The 22323-nt window shown below is 35.1% G+C and overlaps 1 protein-coding gene across 2 annotated transcripts in view; it reads left to right on the forward strand.

Moving 5' to 3' along the window:
* ARFGEF1 (ARF guanine nucleotide exchange factor 1) overlaps nucleotides 1-22323 on the forward strand; it is a 100791-nt gene that overhangs the window by 66665 nt on the left and 11803 nt on the right. For both annotated transcript variants that reach the window (XR_012491664.1, XM_019726256.2), the window contains exons 20-33: nucleotides 2613-2741; nucleotides 3616-3774; nucleotides 4016-4166; nucleotides 8684-8774; nucleotides 13328-13368; nucleotides 13464-13633; nucleotides 13973-14124; nucleotides 14255-14427; nucleotides 15345-15505; nucleotides 16436-16566; nucleotides 18107-18236; nucleotides 19310-19445; nucleotides 19526-19664; nucleotides 21288-21360. Coding sequence is in view for 1 of the 2 variants with exons in the window: in XM_019726256.2 (XP_019581815.1) it covers nucleotides 2613-2741; nucleotides 3616-3774; nucleotides 4016-4166; nucleotides 8684-8774; nucleotides 13328-13368; nucleotides 13464-13633; nucleotides 13973-14124; nucleotides 14255-14427; nucleotides 15345-15505; nucleotides 16436-16566; nucleotides 18107-18236; nucleotides 19310-19445; nucleotides 19526-19664; nucleotides 21288-21360 (1836 nt within the window). In the remaining variant the exon portion in view is untranslated. The remainder of the gene's footprint in view (nucleotides 1-2612; nucleotides 2742-3615; nucleotides 3775-4015; nucleotides 4167-8683; nucleotides 8775-13327; nucleotides 13369-13463; nucleotides 13634-13972; nucleotides 14125-14254; nucleotides 14428-15344; nucleotides 15506-16435; nucleotides 16567-18106; nucleotides 18237-19309; nucleotides 19446-19525; nucleotides 19665-21287; nucleotides 21361-22323) is intronic.

Raw genomic sequence — 22323 nt, forward strand, 5'->3', positions numbered from 1 at the left:
TCTCACAAAAGTATTTCCTCGTATCATTAAAAATTCTTCACAAATAGCTTTTGTGATCTATTCTCTGGATTAGTTCTAGTTTATTTAAACATCCTCTAACCTAGACTAAGAATCTTTCCTCTTACTGCCGTTATTCTCTTCAGACACCCTCATTTCTCACTCTTACTACTGTAACATCCTAACTGGCATTTTTATGTCTACTTATGTGCCCTCTTATCCTTTACAGAGGCCAGAGTTATCTTTTTAAAATACAAAACGCAATGTCACCTTCTTCCTTGAGGTCCTTCACTGACTTTGCGTGATACTATGATGAAACTAGAGGGTCTGTAGACCTCACGTGGTCTGGCTCCACCAGCCTTTCCAATTTCATTGCTAGATTTCTTCTGTTTCTTACTATGCTGCTGTCACCGTGGCATTCTTTCAGTTTCTAGAATGTCCTAAATTATTTTCTCTTCAGAGCATTCTTACAAGCTGTATGTTTTGCCTAGAATGCTCTTTTCTTCTTTGCCTGAGTTGCTTCCATTTTAAATGTTACCTTCTCAGAGAGTTCTGCCTGTTAAGTTATGTCCCTTTTCATGACATGCTATGATTTTCCTTCATTGTATTTATAACAATTTGTATTTATACATTTCTTTATTTTAATGTATTAAATATATGTCTAGTACATGCATTTACTAGACTTTAAGCTTCACGAGGGACTACATCTGTTCTGTTCACTTTTCCCAATGTCTAGCTTGTAGTAAGTGCTCAATGAACAAGCACTGACTGGGACTGGATAAAGGAACGAATGAGATTCCTAGAATGTTTACAATGTTAAGGGATATAAACATTAAGAATCTTTTTACATGTTGCCAAATTGTATTCTACAAAAGTTTATACAATTATGAGTGGGCAATTTCACTGTCCCCTGGATATTATTAAGTGTAATTTGATTGGAGAAATCATTGTCCTTTAATTCCTAATGGCGTTGAAACATTTTTTCACTGGGTTAAGGACCATTTATATTTGTGTAAAATATTTGTAGGTTTCCAAATAGATGTGCTGTTTCTTTACTTAGAATGGAGTGTGTCACTTACTACTTTCATGTAGTACTTTGTATGTTAGAAGGATTGCACTTCATAGGCTGCCTGCAGCATCTCTCTACAGTGGTAGTCCCGGGAGTAAAGCGGTTCAGAGAGATTAAGTGGCAAAGCTAAGACGAGAAGTTAGGTACTGTGGTTCATCCTCCTTTGTTAGGGATTATACACTTTTACCTCTGAACTTTCTAATGTTACAAGCAAAGCTTTGGATAATTCTGTTTTCCTTCATAATGCTAAAAACGTTTTAGATACTTTAAACATTTCAGTTGTCATTTCTGTAGCACACTAGTATAAACAGTTTTCATCTGTATAACTATATGGTTATGTAGTTTTGCTTCATGATGACTTATTAAAAGCAAGTACACTTGCATCAGACATGTCAAAGTTACCCACACACATGCATATACTAATGTATACACGTGTGTTTTTTTAAGCTTTCGGCTGTGAAAGTTTTTTTTGGGGGGGAGGAATATTGGGGAACAGTGTGTTTCTCCAGGGCCCATCAGCTCCATGTCGTTGTCCTTCAGTCTAGTTTCGTTGTCCTTCAATCTAGTTGCGGAGGGCACAGCTCAGCTCCAAGTCCGTCGCTGTTTTCAATCTTTAGTTGCGCAACCCACCATCCCATGCAGGAATTGAACCAGCAACCTTGTTGTTGGGAGCCCGCGCTGTAACTGAGCCATCCAGCCCCCCTCTCTGGCAGCTCATTGTCTTCAATCTAGTTGTGGGGGTTGCAATTCACTGGCCCATGTGGGAATCGAACCAGCAACCCTGTTGTTCAGAGCTTGCTCTCTAACCTACTGAGCCATCTGGCCACCCTACACATACGGTTTGATATTAGGATTTTCAGTAGTCAAAAGGTAGCTCTGTTTTTTGTTTGTTTGTTTTACATGACAGTTTCACTAGGTATTCAGTTTTTATGGTAAAATTTAGTGTTGGCTTGCACCATTTATAATGAAAAATATTTTATTGAACTATATACTTTAAAGTATTGTCCAACTGGGAACCATAGATAACACTGACGTCTCAATGTAAAATATCTGACTACAAAAAAGATAAGGCTAAATGAGTCCAGGGAAGGAGGCTTAAAGAAAAGCGAATAATATAATTGTTGCAAGCAGAAAATAACAAGGATTTTCTTGGAAATAAAAAGTCCATGAAATATTGCAAGGTCCAAAGCTTTCAGAGAAAGACTAGTTCTGAATTTGGGTAAAATTACTATCATTTATGAATATTGACTTCCCATTTTTTTTATTGATGTGAATAATTTAAAATGCTGTGCTTAAAATATGCCTAAGGTCTTCTCCTGAATTTATAATCTTGCTCCCCCATTTATTTAAGCCCAGGCAGCGTTATATAGTTTTCCCCTTTGTCAAAGAAAGCTTTCCAAATAACTATACCAAGAAACTTATTGCTTTTTTCAGAACTTTCTCAATCATTTATTGTCTGAAAGCTTTGAGAAATATTAATGGAGAATTATAATTTTTAATTAGCACTTGATATCCATGATGTATTTTAAATTTTTAATTTTCCTAGTTGGCTTGGACACCTTTCCTGGCTGCGTTTAGTGTGGGTCTACAGGACTGTGATGATACTGAAGTAGCCTCTCTTTGCCTGGAAGGTATAAGATGTGCAATCAGAATTGCATGCATTTTCAGCATTCAGGTAACAAAGAATTTTGCCTTCATAGCCAGTCTGGAAAACATAAGTTGCTTATGCCATTACCATAGTGTAAATTATCTTTTTATGTCTGACTTACGAAAAAACTGATTTCAAATTTATGATGGAATTTAAATGAATCTTAATGTTTAAGTTTCTGAGACGCTGTGACAGAAGTGGTAGTTCTATATTTATATATCTAAAATTCATCATAACTGGTTTGCAGTTTTCCCATGACTTTGAATTCCTATATGATAACCTGAATATCTTATTTAAATATGTTGCATGTTCATACTTACTGAGTCATATATATCTTTTCATATTTTATATATCACTTTATAACTTTGCCTAAGCCTAAGTTATCTTTAAGAGAACCAAATATTTAGTACATAATTTTCGTGAAGACAGTCCCTTATAGTAATTTATATGCTTTGTGTGATGATAAATTTTAGCCAAAGCTGAAACTTAAAGTGTTTTCAAAACCCTTTTCACACTTAATTATGAATGTTAGGGCTTAAAAAGCATAGCCTAGCTGTAGAGAAAAAAGTGAGCAAATTTATAAATCAGGTTTCTGCTAGTCCATACAGTACTTGAAACATAAGTGCTCAGTGAATGTTTTTTACTGTATGAATTCATTTGTTATCACTAATATCTCATCTTGATTTGACAACTTTATCACCTTTGGGTTTTAGAAATTCATTTGTTTCTGCTTCATTCATCATCTTACAATAAAAAAGAAAACTGTAGTTTGAGATATTGTATGTAACTCATGACTTGTCAGTTAAAAGCTTACCAAACAAGTAAACAGCTTGTTACTAGGGACTCAGAGATCACTGTTATGTTTACAACCATGTAAAGTACACTTTTCTCTTTTTTACAGCTGGAAAGAGATGCATATGTCCAGGCGCTGGCAAGGTTTACCTTACTGACAGTTAGCTCTGGTATCACGGAAATGAAGCAGAAGAACATCGACACAATAAAAACACTCATCACAGTGGCTCATACAGATGGAAACTATTTAGGAAATTCATGGCATGAGGTACAAGCATTTTCTTTATTTTCAACTTAGCAATTTGGTTTAAAAAATGGGCTACTGCTAAATATTCTATCTTTGACATGCTTAAGTGTTTGGAGGAAAATTGGTACATCCAGGATGAGTACATTTAGCTTTTTATAACGATTTATAATGTAGCCTATATTTAAATCCTGGCTGCATACATTTAAATATTTTTGTGAACCTTGTTAAAGAATTAATTTTTTTTCCCCTTTTTGTAATTAAGATTCTGAAGTGCATCAGTCAGTTGGAGCTTGCACAGCTTATAGGAACTGGAGTGAAACCGCGATACATTTCTGGAACAGTGCGAGGCAGAGAAGGTTCTCTTACTGGAACAAAAGATCAGGCTCCTGATGAATTTGTGGGTCTGGGGCTAGGTGAGAATTTTAAAAATTATTTTTATGAAATATCAAAAGTTGTTTTTAACTTGCTCAATATAAGTGCCTTTATTGTAGCAGTAATGTATTTAGAGGGATGTGATAAAATGCCCTTCGGCTAATTTTATGAGGAAAACCAAGATAACTGTAGGAACTGCCTTTTTTTCCTGGACTAGTATATAATCATTAGTCTTGATCTCATGGTTGGGGGTAGAAGAAGGATACGGTTTAAAATTATCTGCTTTTAAAACTAAGTGGGTAACTTAAATGAGCGAAGGCTTGTATAAGGTGGTAAATGGTTGGGGCAACTGGAGAAAACATTCACATTCACGTCTCTTAAAGGTGCTGTGCAGACCTAACTAAACTTTTCTGCCAGTAGGAAACTTTCCCACGGTTTCCCGTGTGCACAATGTGGCCAGTTACTTCCAGGTTTGACCCAATAAAACAAAGGAAAATACTAGTGAAAATGGGTACAGAAGAACCAAAGACAAGGCATTTTTAGTCATAAATGGAAACGTACCACCAGGGAAGAAGCAAAGTTTAGACTCTCTTTGATTTTGAATACTTCTGGGTTTGAATTCTGTATTTCTTCCTTACTGTATGCAAGTTACTTTAATTCTGAGTTTTGGTTTCCTCTTTTGCAAACTAACAGCATTTTCTACTCTTAGTTAGGATTAAATATATATATATATATATATATATGCTTAGTACAGTGGCTAATACATTAATGGTTTCTAGCTTTTTCTCTATTTATCTTCCCCAACCCACTTTAACCAAAAAATCTAGAGACATGACTTAAAGAGAGCAGGAAGGAATACACCTGAGAACTAGGAATATTTACTTTTTAAGGTTTTGTACTGTAACATATTTCTGGACATTTTTTGTCTTTTTATCTTTTAGTGATTTCTCTGTTGCTTGCAGTAAAAATTGTTAGGAAATGCAAAAGAATTTCAAGCTTGAAAAACGATCCATAGGGAAAGCCGTAAAGCCCAGGACCATGTTGTGACCTCAGGTTGGACTGGGGTCAGTTAGTTCCGGTGGGAATCCCCCCGTGTCAGCCAGCAGTGCAGTCGGGCCCGCAGTTGTGTCTTGTGTAGATGTTGTGGTTCTGGGAGGTTCAGGTGTAGACTTGGTGACCTAGCAGCAGGATTTAGAACTGCCAGCTCTGACTCGGAACATTAGAGGTATAATTACTGCAGAAGATAGCGCGAGATGCAGATGGAAAATATTTACAGGCAAGTGAAATGAATATGCATTGATTGATTCAATAGCTTTAAAAAGGCCTTTTTTTTTTTTTAAGAACTAGGGGGTGTGAGAAGGCCAAAATAATGATAGGTGCAAATTGCCAGGGCTCAGTTTTGCCAAGCAACAGAACTAGGTTACACTGAAAATGAAGCAGGAGTGAAATATTTTGTCTTCTAAAAGTTTAGTCAAATGAGAAATAATGATACTTGCTGATAATATTTACTAGTATATTTGAAAGTTAATTAGAATTTTGATCACTGTGCTGTGATGCTACTTAGGTTGCAAGGATAGGAGATGATCTGAATTTGCAGGAAAATATACACATTTCAGATAGAAATTTAAAAATTTCAGGCTTCCAAGCCACTCAAGCGACCAGCCACACTCTGCCATCTCTTTTGCGCTTTATCTAGGCTTTGTCTTACGTCATCTGCCTCTCTTTTTGGCCTGCTTCACTCTCCACTCACTCCTGATTGATCAGCTCTCTCATTTTTGAGTCTGCACCCAAGAGGGAGCCCGTCTGGTGACTTTCCCCGGTTGGGCAGAGCCCTCCTTCAGGCCGTCTCATTGGTTAGCATCCAGCCCACTGCAGCAGGCGATCACCCCTGCCCGTCTGTGTCCTGTCTGTCACCTACTCACAGAGCAGACGCTTGCTTCAGCAGGACGCTGGAATCAGAATTTAAGCTGGAAGAGGTTGTGGAACAGACAGTTGAGCTGTTTTAATCTGTGTATATGTTTTTAAAAAACAAATTAATATCCTGCTTATTAGCAGCGTCCATGCACTGAGTATCCATGTAACCACGTTAGTAGGGACAAGTATACATTTGTCTGACTTTCTGACTGATATGACACAAGTTTGTACTTTCCCTTTTAGTTATTCAGAATACATAGCACATGATTATTAGATTTGAATTATGTGCGTTTTCTTTTAAGGTATAAAAGTTTAAAAATTCAATGGCTTAGTCATATAAATCTTCACAACACTTAACATCTTTGTTCTCGGTGAACCTAAGTATTTTCTTTTGAGTAATTTGTTTGGTAAAACTGAAATACTAGTCTATGATGTTATACTGTCATACAAATCTTTGAATGATTTCACATATTTGTGAGATAGGTTCCTTGGATTGCTAGACATCTTACATATTCTCTGATTCCTCTAAATATATTTATTATTAATTATTACAGATTGCTATATTTAAATGAAAAGGTATAGAAAGCTCCATAGGAAGGACTTTCAGTTGATACACAGAGGACGTTAAGTGATTAGCATTAATTTTTCTCATAGATTTTTATTCATTAAATTTCTATAATGTGCTGTACACTTCAAGTGTTGCTTGACACTATTTGCCTACCACCCCGATTCTGTCACTCATTTCAGGCTTGTTTACTTGTATTATGGAAATAGTCTCATAGTTTGTCTCTCTGGCTCCCATATCTTTTCCTGTTGCACTACTGCCAAAATTATTTTTCGGAACATAGATTGGATCATGTCAACGTTCTAAAAGGTGTAAAGTTCTGTGTTTTCCAAAGTAGTACATTGAGCATAACAATCGAGGTTCTTCACCTTCTATTTCTAGTCTGTCTTTCCAGTTTCGTCTGCTACTGTTCTCGCCCTTCATCCATGCCCGTGGCCACATCCTCCGTTACGGCTTCACCCGAGTGTTTTAAAACATGATGTCCACTTGCATCCTTCCATTACTTTACATATGCTGCTGCTTCTACCGGAATGGCTTTTCCTTCTGCCTCTGTTCCCACATGATCATCCTCTGGGTCTAACTTGAATTAATATTTCATCATATTTGAAACCTTTCCTTGAGCTAACACCCCCATTCTCTCTTATCCTATCAAAATTAGTTCTATTTAGTAAAACTTGTATTCTATGCAATTAGTTCATTTCAGCCATGAAGTAATCATTACATTGTATTCAAGTTGATTGTAAGTCTGTCTCCTGGTAAATTATTAATTCTATGAGGACAGGGATCACCTCTTTTTTACATTGTTCAGTTCCTAGAATAGAATTTGAGTCCAGCCGGTTGAAATAACATCATGTATTATGCTTGCATTTGTGAAGGCATTTATTGAGTGTCTGGCCAGTTGAGTCAACAGGTCTTTGTTGAGCATCTGCTTTGGGTTTCATATAGAGAAAGGTGTGGGGGATGCAAAAAAGATGTGTGACACTTGAGTCCTAACCTTAGGGAACTTTATCTGGCTGAAATGTAACATTAACACAGCTAAAGTAATTAATATGAAACCGTCTGAAAGCAATTCTGATTTGAGTAGTACTTATTTAAGTGATGCTTAGTTCAGAGCAAGGTGAGAACAACGGAGAGGAATCCTTCACTGAGAACTAAATGGGGTCTTGATAAATACGTTTTAGATAGTTGAGGGTGCCCTAAATAGAGACATGTATTGGCTAGGATGTTGAAGGGAACTGCCTTAAATGCTATATGAGAAGTTTATACTTTGTCTTGGAAGTAATAGTAAGCAAAATGAAGCTGATGATTTAAGAAATCTGGCAGGAGAAAGAAGGACAGAATGAAGGGGAAAAGTTAGCGGGAGGGAAAGCAGTCAGGAAACCTGCAGTAGTCTGAGCCTGAAGTTATTAGGATCTGAACTGAGTCGGTAGGAATGAAAATGAATGAATGATATGAAAACAGGTCACAAGAAAGGTTTAGTGACTAGTGGAGGAGGGGAAAGATCTCAAAGACAATTGTAAGATTAAGAGTTTGAAAATTTGGGGAAATTGTTGTTCTGCTGCCCAACATATGGAATCAGTTTTTTTTTTTTTTGCCAGGGGAGGGGGCATATAAATGATTCTTTTGAATAAGAGGATGTTAAAACACACAGTTAGCATTTCTAATAAGCATTTGTAGACAGGAGACGAGATTAAATGACAGGGAAGATCTAATTACATGGAACTGGGACTCATCCTAAGGTGTCCTCGGAACCTGGGTTAGTGCTGTGTTTCTTAAATATTCAGAGTACTTATGCCTCACGTCATTCATTTTGTGATCTAAATTCTTAGGGACTCTAATTCATGTAATCTTTGCAAGCACAGTTTGTGTCTCTCTAACCATGTCGGGATACCAATTACTATAGCTCATTAAGCACATTTGGCCTTGATAAAGATCACTGATGCCCAAAGAATTGTTCACCCAAAGCATTATTTCTTTCATTAGGAAAGTAACTGATTTCAGAAATGTGTTTTAGAACTCTGAGTGTATTCTTCCCCTGACTTCTCTTCATACTGATATGCTCCCTTTTCTGTGTGGTAGTTGGAGGAAATGTGGACTGGAAGCAGATAGCAAGTATTCAGGAATCCATTGGCGAGACCAGCTCTCAAAGTGTGGTTGTTGCTGTAGACAGGTAAGGTATTCATTTTATTTCCTTTTCACATGAATACTGTTTTAATTCTGTAGCGTTTAGATATATTTTGCTCAGTAGTAAATAGAAAATTATTGCCAAAATAATTTTCCTTAAGTAATGAATATAAGACGGTGGAGTGATACGCTGTGTTTTAGATGATGAAGCACCTATACTTTTGCATTTTAGATCTTACAATGTAGGCAGGCGATAAACAGTACGAAAATCTAAGTTACAGTACATATTAATGGGCATTAGGGAAATGGAACCTTGATCACAAACATTCCCCTTGTTATCTCTGTTTGAAAACAGTGTAATTTATCTTTCTGAGCCCATGCTCTAGGATTGCATTGCATCATAGGTGAAATGCTGGCAGGGATTAGCTGGCAGTTCTCATCATAAGCTTCTTTGGAAAGGACTTGGGAATTTGTGTTATATATATTACCAGGTATTCCTTATTTTTAGTTTGTTTCCTAAAAGAAAACCCATACTGTGGTTTATGTTATGATGGAATATTTAGTTTATTTCAGATTTAAAAAATTCCCAGTATGTAGAACAATATCTAGTGTTCTTTTGAAGATTAGTAGCTTTTTTTCAGATGAATGTCCCCAAAATTGAAACTCAACATTTTACAACTCTGACATTAAAATTTTTTTTTTACCACTTCTGATGGAAACTTTCGAAAATATAAATATAATATGTACTATATTCTTTTCTTGGTGCTTGGAGACTCATGCTGATCCATTATTTATTTACTTTGCTTCAGATAAAACTTTTAGCTCTAAGTAGAGACAGAGCTAGAGTATTCCAGGCTCCTGACTCTGAAGTACTTGGTGGAACTTATTCCTTGAAAAGAATTCTTAGTGTCCACTTGCTGTCCTTTTTGTCACTTGCCTTTATCTTGTGACGATTAAAGAAAGATTGTGTATCATCTTATACCCACCATATAACTCGAAGGCTTACCATGTGCTTGGTACTTTGCAGAGTTTTTACATGTATTGTTTCATTTAATCCTTCGTCCACTCTCCTGAGATGGGTAATGTTATTGTCCTCAGTTTACAAATCAGGAAACTGAGACATGGGGGGATTGACTACCTTGCTCATCCCCACAGCTGGAGTAATCTGGCCTTTATTATGTTGATGACCATTTCCTTCATTCCTTCATAGAGAATTAGAAGGAGGGGGCCAGAATGCCCACTCAGGCAGCATATGTCTGAGTGTGCACTCCGACCCTCCCCACTTTTCTTGCCTGCATGTTCAACTCCAGAGCAGTGTAATGGCTGCCCTTCTTCCAAGTGATTTTTTTTCCTTCTGGAAAATCATCTTCACTGTCATTATAAGAATCTATTCAGACAGGAGTGAACCTTTCACCTGTTTTTTTCTGTTTCCATAATACACTTTATATGGCCATACTTAGTTCTAGTTTATCCAACTCTCCACTGTTTGTTTTAGGTAGACATGTCACTCAAATAATATGCCTCTCTGTTTGAAGAATTTAGCTATTTCAGAGCAGTCTTTGCATAAGTTCTGTTAGTGCTTTGTTGTCTCAAACTCATCATCACCAAAGACTTCTACAAACATAAATTCAATGTCCAATGTTATGCGGAACCTCAGTATTTAAATTTTAGCTTATAGTGAAAACATTAAAAGTTATACCTTTGATTTATTATAAGATTATATTCTTGTGTGGTACCTTTTACTTTTTCATTAAATTTCCTCTGAATTTCTTTCTGAGTATTTTAAGCTTATTTTCATATGTAACATTCTGACTCTAACCCATAAGCAAACTGAGTGAGGTTATCCTGCTATTCAAGACAGCAGTGAGAATATTGTCAGGTATCATCCTGGGAGGTCTGTACTTCCCAAGGAGAAGTCATTTTCCTGTCCTTAGGATTGTAGTTCTGAAAAGTCTGTTGTAACAAGTGTAGGAACTAAACAGGAAAAATAAAAATATTATTATTCTTTGCTTAATTGTTTATAGTTTCTGTTCGTGAATCAACAGAAAAATGTGTGATTCCATTCAAAGCTTTCAGGTGATAAAATTTTCTAATTATCTCCACTTTTGTATTAGGAATCCTGTACCATTAGAATTTAGGAAAGTATTAGGCACTTTAATGTGGAGTCCTTGATCCTCTAGGATTTGCTAAGCTAGACCAATTTCGTAAGTATTACTAAACTACGCAAGAACAGTTGCTCTAGGAATGATTTGCCTCTAAAAGTTCAAGTTATTTACACCATATTTTTTGTTTTTATTCTTGTTTTTTAGGCACGCCAGATCTAGCTTTACAAAACTAGCCCATCTCACACTTTGGTACATTCTGTCACCTTTCAGAAAATACATACAGCTTCGTCCCCCCACTGTATTTGCTCATAAGCAAGTTTTCAGTTAGGTCTGAGAAATAAACATTACCTCTGATATTTTCACTCTGAAAACTTTTTACATGTATAATAATTTAGTTTGCCTGTGTGTGATGCATAGTTGAAAGTCTATTTGATCCAGAATCTGCATGTTTTGTCAACCTTTTTTCTTTCTTTCTTTCTTTTTTTTTTTTGCATTTCTGCGTTACTATCATAATGTGGATGAAGCTGTAATCTACAAAAATTTTTTGTTCTACTCATTCTTTCCAGGGCATGTCTTAATATTAACATACAAGAGTATCATGTTCCTGTCCTTTGCTTTTTATATAAGGAATGTGGAATCCATTTCATAGACTGTGAAACGTAGCTCTCTTCTCCTGCCGTAGTATATTAAGGCTCAATTTTAAATGCTTCCACAGACTGCTGTGCTCTACCATATGGCTTATCTTTAGTGGAGCATTACTAGAAATAGAGTGACCCCTCAGAGGCTCTCTCCCCAGTGCAGTGCCTTCAGAGAATTTGTTGCTTTTTTCCCCTGTAGTTGCAATAATCTCCATCTGTGCTCCCATTCCTGACCCCTTCAACTCTTGCCATTTGCTTCCTTCTTGGTTAAATTTTTTTCTTGTTTCTTTTCCTGTTGTTTCTCCTGTACTATTTAGTTTTGACTCTGTTTTTGGTTTTTTGGGTTTTGTTTTTTTTTATAGCCATTGCCTTCCATGAAAATACCTCTAGTTTGAGAATCGGCTAATGACACTTATCATGCATAATCTAGCAGTTTTCATTTTTGTTCATGTGAGAGCTTTGTATGCAGTCTTTCTGTATTTTAATTTCCAGATCCAGTCTAACCACTGGATTAAATGGGGCCTTTTTACTCTTATTTTCCCCCCAGGTTGTGTTGGCAGCCAGACCTTTGAATTGTTGTTTTGTTCAACTGACAAGAGCAATAAAGGAGATCTTAAGATATTCCTTTAGCAGATGAGGTTCTGAGTTGTGCATCATCAGTTTTTAAGCTGTTTTCCAATCTTGTTTTTGTTCCTCATTGCCAGATGCGTAGACAGGCATTCAAGGACACTAAGGTTAAGACAGTAGGATATACTCAGAACATATTTAGATTGTGGTAGCCAGAAAATACTAGAATCTATTTAAACTGTTTATGTTTGCTCAGGTAAGTGTGAGGCAGTGGAGCACAGTGCCCCTCCTGGTTTGAATCTTGGCTCTCGCACATACTAGTTTTGTGACATTGAGGAAATTCTTAGATATTTTTGTGCCTCACTTTCCATGTATATAAAATTAGAATTATAATAGTGTTTATTAGTATGAGTGGCTATATAGAAAGCACTATAATAGTACCCACCTTGTGATGGCTGGTAGCTGTTACTGTTACAATGACTACTTTTATTGCTGAGTTTAACGTTTGACCCCTCCTGCCTTTAAGCTTTCCTTTTTATCATGCAAATCCTATGGTGATCCTCTTAAATTGAGGAATATCAGTTTACCCAAAGTCACATTCAAATCTTTGGTTACAAACCCAGAACATTGGTAAAAATGCAGATTTTAAAAAAGAAGAGTAATAGGTTTATGCTGACGTCTTTCATGAAACTTTAAAACGGAAAACGAACTCGATGAAGAAGGCTGGGCAAAGCTGGGCAGGATAGCTTAACTCTAAACATTTGGATGCCTTAAAAAAAGTCATTTAGCCACTTCGTGGTTAAACTGTTAGAGACTATTTGCAAGGTTCTGTTAAATGCTGGTAACTTAACATAAACTAGTTTTTTAATCAAACGTACATTACTTGTAGAAATGAAGTAGAGTTTTTCATTTTAAAAATGTGTTAATAGTCGATAATCAGGAAAAAATTGAAAAATCTTCTGTTTTATAGTATGCTAATTATTACCTTTACAGTAAATATTTTTCTTACTCTTAGAGTCTCATAGATACCTATTTAGTGTTTGTAAATTTGCTAATAAAATTACAACCATAAATTCTTTAATATATTATTGAATGCAAAGGAAGGAGGGAGGAACATCCAAACTATAGTTATTGCTAAACTATATAATAAAAATTATTTATTTGTCTACCTGATATATTTGTTCCCTTAAAACAGATAAAAGTAGCTTGTACCCCAGGCTGCTACATTTGAATTAATGTAGAGAAGTGAGACTTTATAAAGTTTTGAATTATGTTTTTTTTCTCTTTAGAATATTTACAGGGTCTACAAGGCTAGATGGAAATGCTATTGGTAAGTATGTACATTTATTCCACTTATAAACTGGCTTTTTTGGCTAGGAGACTTGAAAGTTAAGCTAAAAAATTGTACATCTATTTATATTTTAGTGGATTTTGTCCGTTGGCTCTGTGCTGTGTCTATGGATGAATTACTTTCCACTACACATCCAAGAATGTTTAGTCTACAAAAAATAGTAGAAATATCATATTACAACATGGGAAGAATAAGATTGCAGTGGTCTCGAATTTGGGAAGTTATTGGAGATCATTTTAATAAGGTATTTGAATGATTATGGGATTTGCTTACATTTGTATCATTCATTCTTATAATCTAATTGAGGCTGTTTTTCTTTCCAAACAGTTTTTTTAATTATATTTCTATAATCAAATTTAGAAAACCCTTTGAGTCCTGTTTTTCTTTAGCTCTACCTTTTAAGAATTTAGTTAAAATAATGTTTTTCTTGTTGCAAAGTATTGTTAACACCCAGTGTCTTTATGGAGAATCTTAGAATTTATGTATCTATGCTATTAATGATATGTTTTTTCTAAAACAAAAATCAAGAATTACAACTTTTCCCTGCTGACAATAGCACCCTATGTTTCTGTTGCCATTGCAGGTTGGCTGTAATCCTAATGAAGATGTAGCTATTTTTGCAGTAGACTCTTTGAGGCAATTGTCAATGAAGTTCTTAGAGAAAGGGGAGCTTGCTAATTTCAGATTCCAGAAGGATTTCTTAAGACCTTTTGAACATATCATGAAACGGAACAGGTATGTTGAATTGCTTAATATCAGTAAAATATCTTACTATTTTCCACAGCAGGGGGAACACAGAAGATGGGAAAGAAAACTAATGAGTTTTATTTGTATGCATAGCCAAGCAATTATGTTAATATTTTAGGTCTCCAACAATTCGAGATATGGTTGTACGATGTATAGCACAGATGGTGAATTCTCAAGCTGCTAACATTCGGTCTGGATGGAAGAACATTTTCTCTGTATTTCATCTAGCTGCATCTGATCAAGATGAAAGCATAGTGGAACTTGCATTTCAAACAACAGGGAATATTGTCAGTGAGTATTCTTTTAGTTATGTTGAAGTGAGAAACAAAAATTGTAATGTGTTCAGAAGATAATTCAAGTGTAAGGTTATGGGCCTGTTATGGTTTTTAAGTTTACCAGGTTTTGCCTACAGAAGCAGAATAAATGATGATGACATTATTATTATAGTTAACATTTATTGACTGTTTTGTTATATGGCAAGCACTGTAAGCACTTTGCTTGTGTTTTCTTCAGTCTTCACAACTCTATGAGATAAGTATCTTTATAATAGATTAGGAAACTCAGGCCTAGTGATGTTAAGTAATTGGCCTGAGGGCACAGAACTAGTGAGTGATGGAGTTGGGATTCAAAGCCACTGAATCTTAAGGAAAAGTCTTTGTTTTTGACCACTCTACTCCACAGCCTCCTTTGACTGTAACGGAGAATGAAATATTACAGGTGTAAATAAAGCGTGGCTAGAAGATGGTAATGATGACCATCATTGACAGCAAGAAGAAGGACATCATCCTAGCTGTCATTATTTAGTGCTTGCTTCAATTAAATGTTGTGCTAATCCCTTTTACCTACATTATTTAGAGCTTACAGCTATTTTGTGGGTGTTCTTTTCATTTTTACAATTAAGGAACTGAGATACAGAGAGATTAAATGGAATTGTGTATATTCACTCACCACCTGTTGATTCAGTACCTACTGTGTATCAGTCACTGTAGTAGATGCTGAGTTCATAGTATAAACAAGTCACAGACCTGTTTCCCTGTCTCTACTCCTCAAGTAACTGCTCATGACAGAGTTGAACCCAATTCTGTTGGACATCAAAACCCTTAACTTTAAGAAGTATGTATTACATCGAGAGGTTGGTGTATTTTTTGATACAATTAAGAATAATTGAAAAATTACAATTATTTTAATATCTTTTTTCTCTTTTTTAGCCCTTGTGTTTGAAAAACACTTTCCAGCGACCATTGATTCTTTCCAGGATGCAGTGAAGTGTTTGTCTGAATTTGCATGCAATGCAGCTTTCCCAGACACAAGTATGGAAGCAATTCGACTTATTCGCCATTGTGCAAAATATGTGTCTGATAGACCTCAGGTATAGTGTTGTTTAGTAAACAGAATTTACTGAGTACTCATTTCTTGTCTGAAATACAAGTTTATTTGTAAATTGAGAGGATGTGAAAAACCCAAAAGTTATCTGAGCTTGATTCTGAGATATAATGGATAGTAATGATAGCTGAAGTTTACTGAAGGTAAACTTCAGGTATTTTTCTGAGTGTTTCACATGTATTAAAGTGTTTCATCTGCATAACAACTTTATGGGATAGGTAGTGTTACAACCCCATACAGGTAAGGAATCTGAGGCACAAAGAAGTTTAAACACGTGTCTGTGATTGCAGAGCTAATAAAGGTCACCTAGGATTTGAACCCAGGCCTGTGCTTTTAGCCCTTGTCTTGTATTTTATTTCTCCTGTCGGACTCTGCAGTACTGAATTTGACTGTCTTGGATGAGAGTGAACTTAAGCTCTGAAGTGAAAGGTGGAATTAGCAACCTGGCTGCCACCTTTAACTTGCATGTCTGAGTCTGTCTTTGTACCTATTGTAAGATGTGTGAAGCATTACAGATTTGGTAAAAAGATTTTTACTACATAACTGACATGGAGCTGTCATGGGGTGCTTAGTACTTTTCACATGTACAGACATCGACTTATTTGACCTTCCCGCCTCCCAGTGCATTCGTATGGCTGCATGGTGTCGTAACCATGGAAATCTTAAAAGTGAAACCTGACTAGCCTGGTCAATCGTGCAGAAAGCTGGTAACGAATGAAGCTGAAACCAACTTTGGGATTCTAGTCCAGTGCTCTTGATAAGCCATTATAATCTCCACCTTTTTTATAAATTATTGTGGTTTATCAAATTGTTCACTTTTGATTTGTAAAGCATTTAAAAAGGTTTTGGAGAAATGATGTGCTTCATGTACAGGCATTGTGTTTTGCCTCTAATAAACCTATCTTTCTTCTTCAAGACTTTCAAGGAATACACGAGCGATGATATGAATGTGGCGCCTGAAGACAGGGTGTGGGTGCGAGGATGGTTCCCAATCCTCTTCGAGTTATCCTGTATCATCAATAGATGCAAATTAGATGTAAGAACCAGGTAACAATCAGTATTTGTAATTAAAATTTTGTAAGCCTTATTTTGACTTTAATCAAATTAACTTTTCTTATGTGAACACAAGTTGGATAGTAAAAGGCCACAGATCATATATTTTATCAAGTATAGCAATTATTAGGTAGGGAGATTTAAAAATATGTTAAAATAGAACAATGACAAAAATGGAAATACATTACTTTTCCTTAAAATTTGATTATGGCCTTCTTTGAGTTTTAGCTTCAGTGTAAATTGAATATTTTATACACTGTCTTTTTATACATTTGTTTCCAATCAGAAGTAGAAGTTAGTGGCAAAATTTATCTTATTTCCTGGTGAATGATAGAAGAATTTCCAAATGTGTGTCCTTGATGGATTTTAGGTATGGAACCATTTCTCTTTGACGACTGGTCAATAACATAGTTTTGAATAATACAGGCTTATTAAAAAAGAATTGAACTCTTTCCAGTATATTCTCAATAAAAGATCTATATGAACATATAGTCTATTTATAAAGAAACTATTGTGGATATAATATAACTAGACAAGCTCAGTATACACTTCTGCTGTTATAGCTCATGTGACTCCCATGGAGTATTTTTTTCACTCCGTTTTTGACTGCCAAATTGAAGTGGCCAACTTGTATATCATAACATCTGCCAGCAAGTATTTAAGTGCATCATGAGTTCAGTTTTATGTTAAAAATCCCTCTTTTAATTATCGTGCCTTCTTTTTAGGGACAATCATTAGTCATTTGGACAATTGGACGTTTTTAAATCAGAAAGGTGGTACAGATTTGTAACAAATCAATCATAGAAATGTAATGAAAGAATGACTCTCTCCTTCCTCCCCTTATGCCAGAATCACCCCCACCCTCATCCAAGGATAAGTTTGATTTGTTTCCTCAGAAACGTCTCACTTTTATAATATTGGTTATAACAGAAAATTTTATGAAATAGATGTCATCCAAAGTAGGACTCAAACTGTGCGAATTTGTCAGAGAATTTAGTAATCACAAGAACATTGTACAATATCTTATTTTGTATTTGAGCATGGAGAATTGTTTGTCAGTGGACCTGCTAGAACTTGATAAAATTCAAGATAGTCCCCAATTCATGTGCCATGTTTCCCCGAAAATAAGACCTAGCCAGACCATCAGCTTTAATGCATCTTTTGGAGCAAAAATTAATATAAGACCCAGTATTATATCATGTCATGTCATGTCATATATCATGTATCATATCTTATACATGTCATATCATATCATGTATAAGACCCTGGATGATGGGAGTGGAGGAAAAGTAAAATAAAGAAAAAATTTAAGGTTAAGGCCTTTGAAGTTCTTTCCTAAATGATGCATCCTAAAGAAAGCTGTATAACAATTTAAAATTCTTCGAAGTCAGTATTATGTGTTAGTTTAAAACCAGTTTTAAATTTTGTTTTCTGTAGCTTTGTGGCCTATAAAAATTATTTTTTGGGGGGGGGATTCTAATGTGGAATGCTTTTTTTGTATTATAGTTTTCCTAATTGTGTTTTATCACCTTAGGGGTTTAACAGTAATGTTTGAAATAATGAAAACTTATGGCCACACTTATGAAAAACACTGGTGGCAAGATTTATTTAGAATTGTTTTCAGAATCTTTGACAATATGAAATTGCCAGAACAGCAGACAGAGGTAAGAGAACACGAAATTTTCATTTAATATAGTCAAGTTAAGAGGTTCTTAATATTTCCACTGATATATTTTAGTATTTCGAATTAGGTACATTGCACAGAAAAAGTTCCTAGAAAATTTTTCCTAAAGGCACAATAACAAATTTTATGTCTTTATAAACAAAGAACGCTATTTGGAGACAGAACCAAGTTAATAAATTGGTTTTTTTGTTTTCAATGCTTTTGTTGAACTTCCAGTTTCTTTTCCATATTTTAATATTGTCACAACTATGAACAACGGTACCTTTCCTTAGTATAGTGACTTCTTGTTCTGAATTAAATAAAGAATATGTAGTAATAAGTTGGTTTTTTAAAGTTCAGAGTCCTTTACTACAAACCAATTATAGTATGCATTTCAGTAAGTATGGGGAGAGAACTTCAGGTGTTCTCATTTTGTCCCATATAGTTGTATAAAATGCAAGCTTTGGGGGCTCTATGACCTCCCCGAAGTTTTACTTTAGATCTCCGATTTTTATAACAATAGGTAAACTCATATTAAAAACATTAAGTAGACATATGTATGCACTGGCACAAAACTATATATGAAAACTATCAGTCCGTATTAGTCCTTTATGCATTTGAGAAAAATAAAGAAATATCTTACACTTTATGAAACCATACTTTATGAAAGTCGTAATTTTAAAGGTATGCTAATCCCACTTGGATAAATTCTTATCCTTTCCTTCCTCTTTATTTCTTTTTCATATTCAGTTATATGCTGGAGCAAGGCCAGCTGTTATTGTTCATGCATATTTTTTGAAAAATCATAACGCTAATAGCAAGATAATGCAGTGATAGTTTTTTACAATCAAAACAAATATTGCAAAACAAGTTAAATTATTTTATACATATGTAGTTATGGGATAATGAAGAAAACAGGTAAATGCCAACTTGAGGTGAATGTAATATTCTAAAGAGAAGTAAGTTTCTGAAAGGAACAGGGACAGGCTTACATTTTACATATGCAAACATATTTCTTTAATTTTAATAGTTGATGAATAGTCTAACCTTCATTTAATGACTTTTTTCCCCTAGAAAGCTGAATGGATGACGACGACTTGTAATCATGCACTTTATGCTATCTGTGATGTATTCACCCAGTACTTAGAAGTACTCAGTGATGTACTTTTAGATGATATTTTTGCCCAGCTATACTGGTGTGTGCAGCAAGGTAAGTCTGTACCAGAAAAGTGACAAAGTGTTAAATGTGACCCTGGTAATATATAAATGAATTGCTCTTTTCTTTTCTAGACAATGAGCAGTTAGCACGATCTGGTACAAACTGTTTAGAGAATGTTGTGATTCTGAATGGTGAAAAGTTTACCCTAGAAATCTGGGATAAAACTTGTAACTGCACACTGGATATCTTCAAAACTACGATCCCACATGCGTAAGAAGATTTTATACAACTTTGTATTTATATATTGAATGAGGTACATAAAAGGTTTGAGAGTAACTAGTGACTTCTCATAACAGAAATCCTGTGTTCCATGAATTTGTACTTACTATAAATCAAACTGAAATATATGAAGTAAATTCTTTACGAACCAAAATCTTTAGTCTGATCATCCAAAATTGAGGCCATAACGACATAGTTCCACTTGTATAAGGTTTTATTTACCCAGACTAAACCAAGGAGTGTTTTGAATTGAAAAAAACAACAACAAAAAACCTCAACTTATACTTCAGTTACTGTAGATTTAATATTGTAAGGAAATTTTATTAGCAAATATTAGATTTTACAGTTAATTGTTATGTTTTTCTAAGGGATACTTTTGGAATTGAATTACAGTGAAGGAATTCTTGTCCATGAGGAAACTAAGACATAGTCTGTCTAAATGACTCTCATAACAGCTGGATTGTTTTGTAGGATACACTGGAATTTACTTCCCAGTTCACCCTTGCAGGCTCTCTGACCTGCACAGAATTTTACCTTAAATCTACGATTTTTAAATCTACTTAATATGTTTTAAATCGTACCTAAATGCACTAGCATAAAACTGTGTATGAAAATTATCAGTCCACTTTTTTTTAAGCATCATAAACTTTTTCTTGACATGAGTTAAATACATTTGTACTGTTATGATTCCCCCTATGTAAATATCCTAATCAATAAGAAGTCAGACAAAAGGAATACAACCCTAGGAAAGCAGTTTCTAGGTAAGATTACACTAAAAGGACACACAGTAATTTCCTGGGCCCATTTATAATTACTTGATGATTTTTCTTATTTTTTTGGTGCACATTTTGTTGACTCAGTATAACTGACGAATGATACATTTTAGTTAGAGTTTACCTGTGGCTTCTATAGAATAAATGCCTGGCTATTCTCCCTATAAAGTCTATAAAAACCAGTCAGACTGAACCTTTTTTTTTGGATAGACTCAGGATAAAACATATGATCTTAAGTATCATCTAATAAGCATCTCTTAATAGCATATATCTATACCAGAGTTCTTTCCATATTGAACTGAAGTGATGTTTTTACTGTCTGCCCCGTTCATTCCCCAGGAGCACCTGCTTCTCAGAAGCAGACCTTAGGCCTTAATCGCCTTTCTAGCTCAAGCAGCTACTTAAGGGGTGGCGAGTTAGTGTCCTCTTTTGGGCAAAATTTTATTTCATTTATTTTTATATGTTAACAAAATAGAATCTAAAGAGTTCTATGAATTTTTTGAAACATCTCAAACTTTTTCATTGTCACTTTGGAAAATATTTCATGACCCTTAATACTTAGAAAAAGTGACTTTAAAGTTTCTGAACCTTTCAAAAGTGTTTTTTTACTATAAAACTGGTGACCAGAGTACAAGTAGCATTTTTAAATGCTAATTGTTTTCTGGAAGTACATATTTTAAATTTCTTGCTAGATTTTTTTCAGCAAATTGCTCCTGGCATTAGTCAAAGAAGGAATATGTCGTTTTTGGTATATTCATGTGACTTTTTGTGCCCATTTCAAAACATGTTGGATGTGACGTGTTTCACACACAGTGATTTGTATGATTTTGCTGTTTTAAAGGCTCTTGACCTGGCGTCCCACTTGTGGAGAAATTGCCCCCCCACCTTCATCTCCTGTGAGTGAAAAACAGTTGGTAAGTTCTAGTAAGGAAAGCATATTTTAAATTGTTTACTTATTTGTGATAAAAATTTTACCATGGGCCAAATATTTTTATATGACTCCAGCTGTTTTAAAAGGATTGCATAAATGTACTGTCCAGAATTCTCGAATTAAATTTCATGATGGTTAAATTCCTTAGGTGGCTAAAATTTACCTGTAAGTGCCATGAAAGAGGTATTTTAAATTATTTTATGATATGGATGGTCTGAGACATAGAGTAAAATGATTTCAAGAGTTGTAAGAGGCAGGCAGTAGATTATCTATGGATTTCCATTACAAGCTGAAGATACTATTATTATTTTATTTAAAATTTTAATTTTGATCTAATTTGACTTTAGAGAAAAGTTACAAAAACGGCACAAAGAATTCTAATATACCCTTCATCCAGTGTATTTGTTTGTGTAGGTCTATCATAAAAATTACCATAAAAATAGTGGCCGAAAACAACAAATTTGCTCTCTCCCAATTCCTGGAGGCCAAAGGTCCAAAATTAAGGTGTCAGCAGTGCCACATCCCTCCAACGCCTTTACGAGAGAATCCTTTCTTGCTTCTCCCAGCTTCTAGTGGCTGCTTGGCAACCCTTGGTTTGTACATGCATCACTCCAATCCTTCCAACAAATTTTTGAACCAGATTTGGTACATGTTATCCCCATTTCATACAGAACAGAAAGTGAAAGATCACAAACTGGTACATTTGAAGTCCAAGTTAAAATCTTACTTTGATTAGCACTGTTTCTTGGGAACACAGGTCCACCTTCCTTTCGGAAACCCAGGTGAAGTTGCATCCAGCTGGGACTGTTATGTCAGAATTCTCTTGAAACCAAGCTCTGTCTTCTGAGTGTACCGTATACTGGGACAAAGTAAAGCTAGAATTGTCGTAACGTCAGCTACCGTATACTGTCTGTCACTGCCAGTGCTTTAACACTAACCGTCTAAC

The sequence above is a fragment of the Rhinolophus sinicus genome, linkage group LG14 (genome assembly GCF_036562045.2).
Source record: "Rhinolophus sinicus isolate RSC01 linkage group LG14, ASM3656204v1, whole genome shotgun sequence".
Lineage (NCBI taxonomy): Eukaryota > Metazoa > Chordata > Mammalia > Chiroptera > Rhinolophidae > Rhinolophus > Rhinolophus sinicus.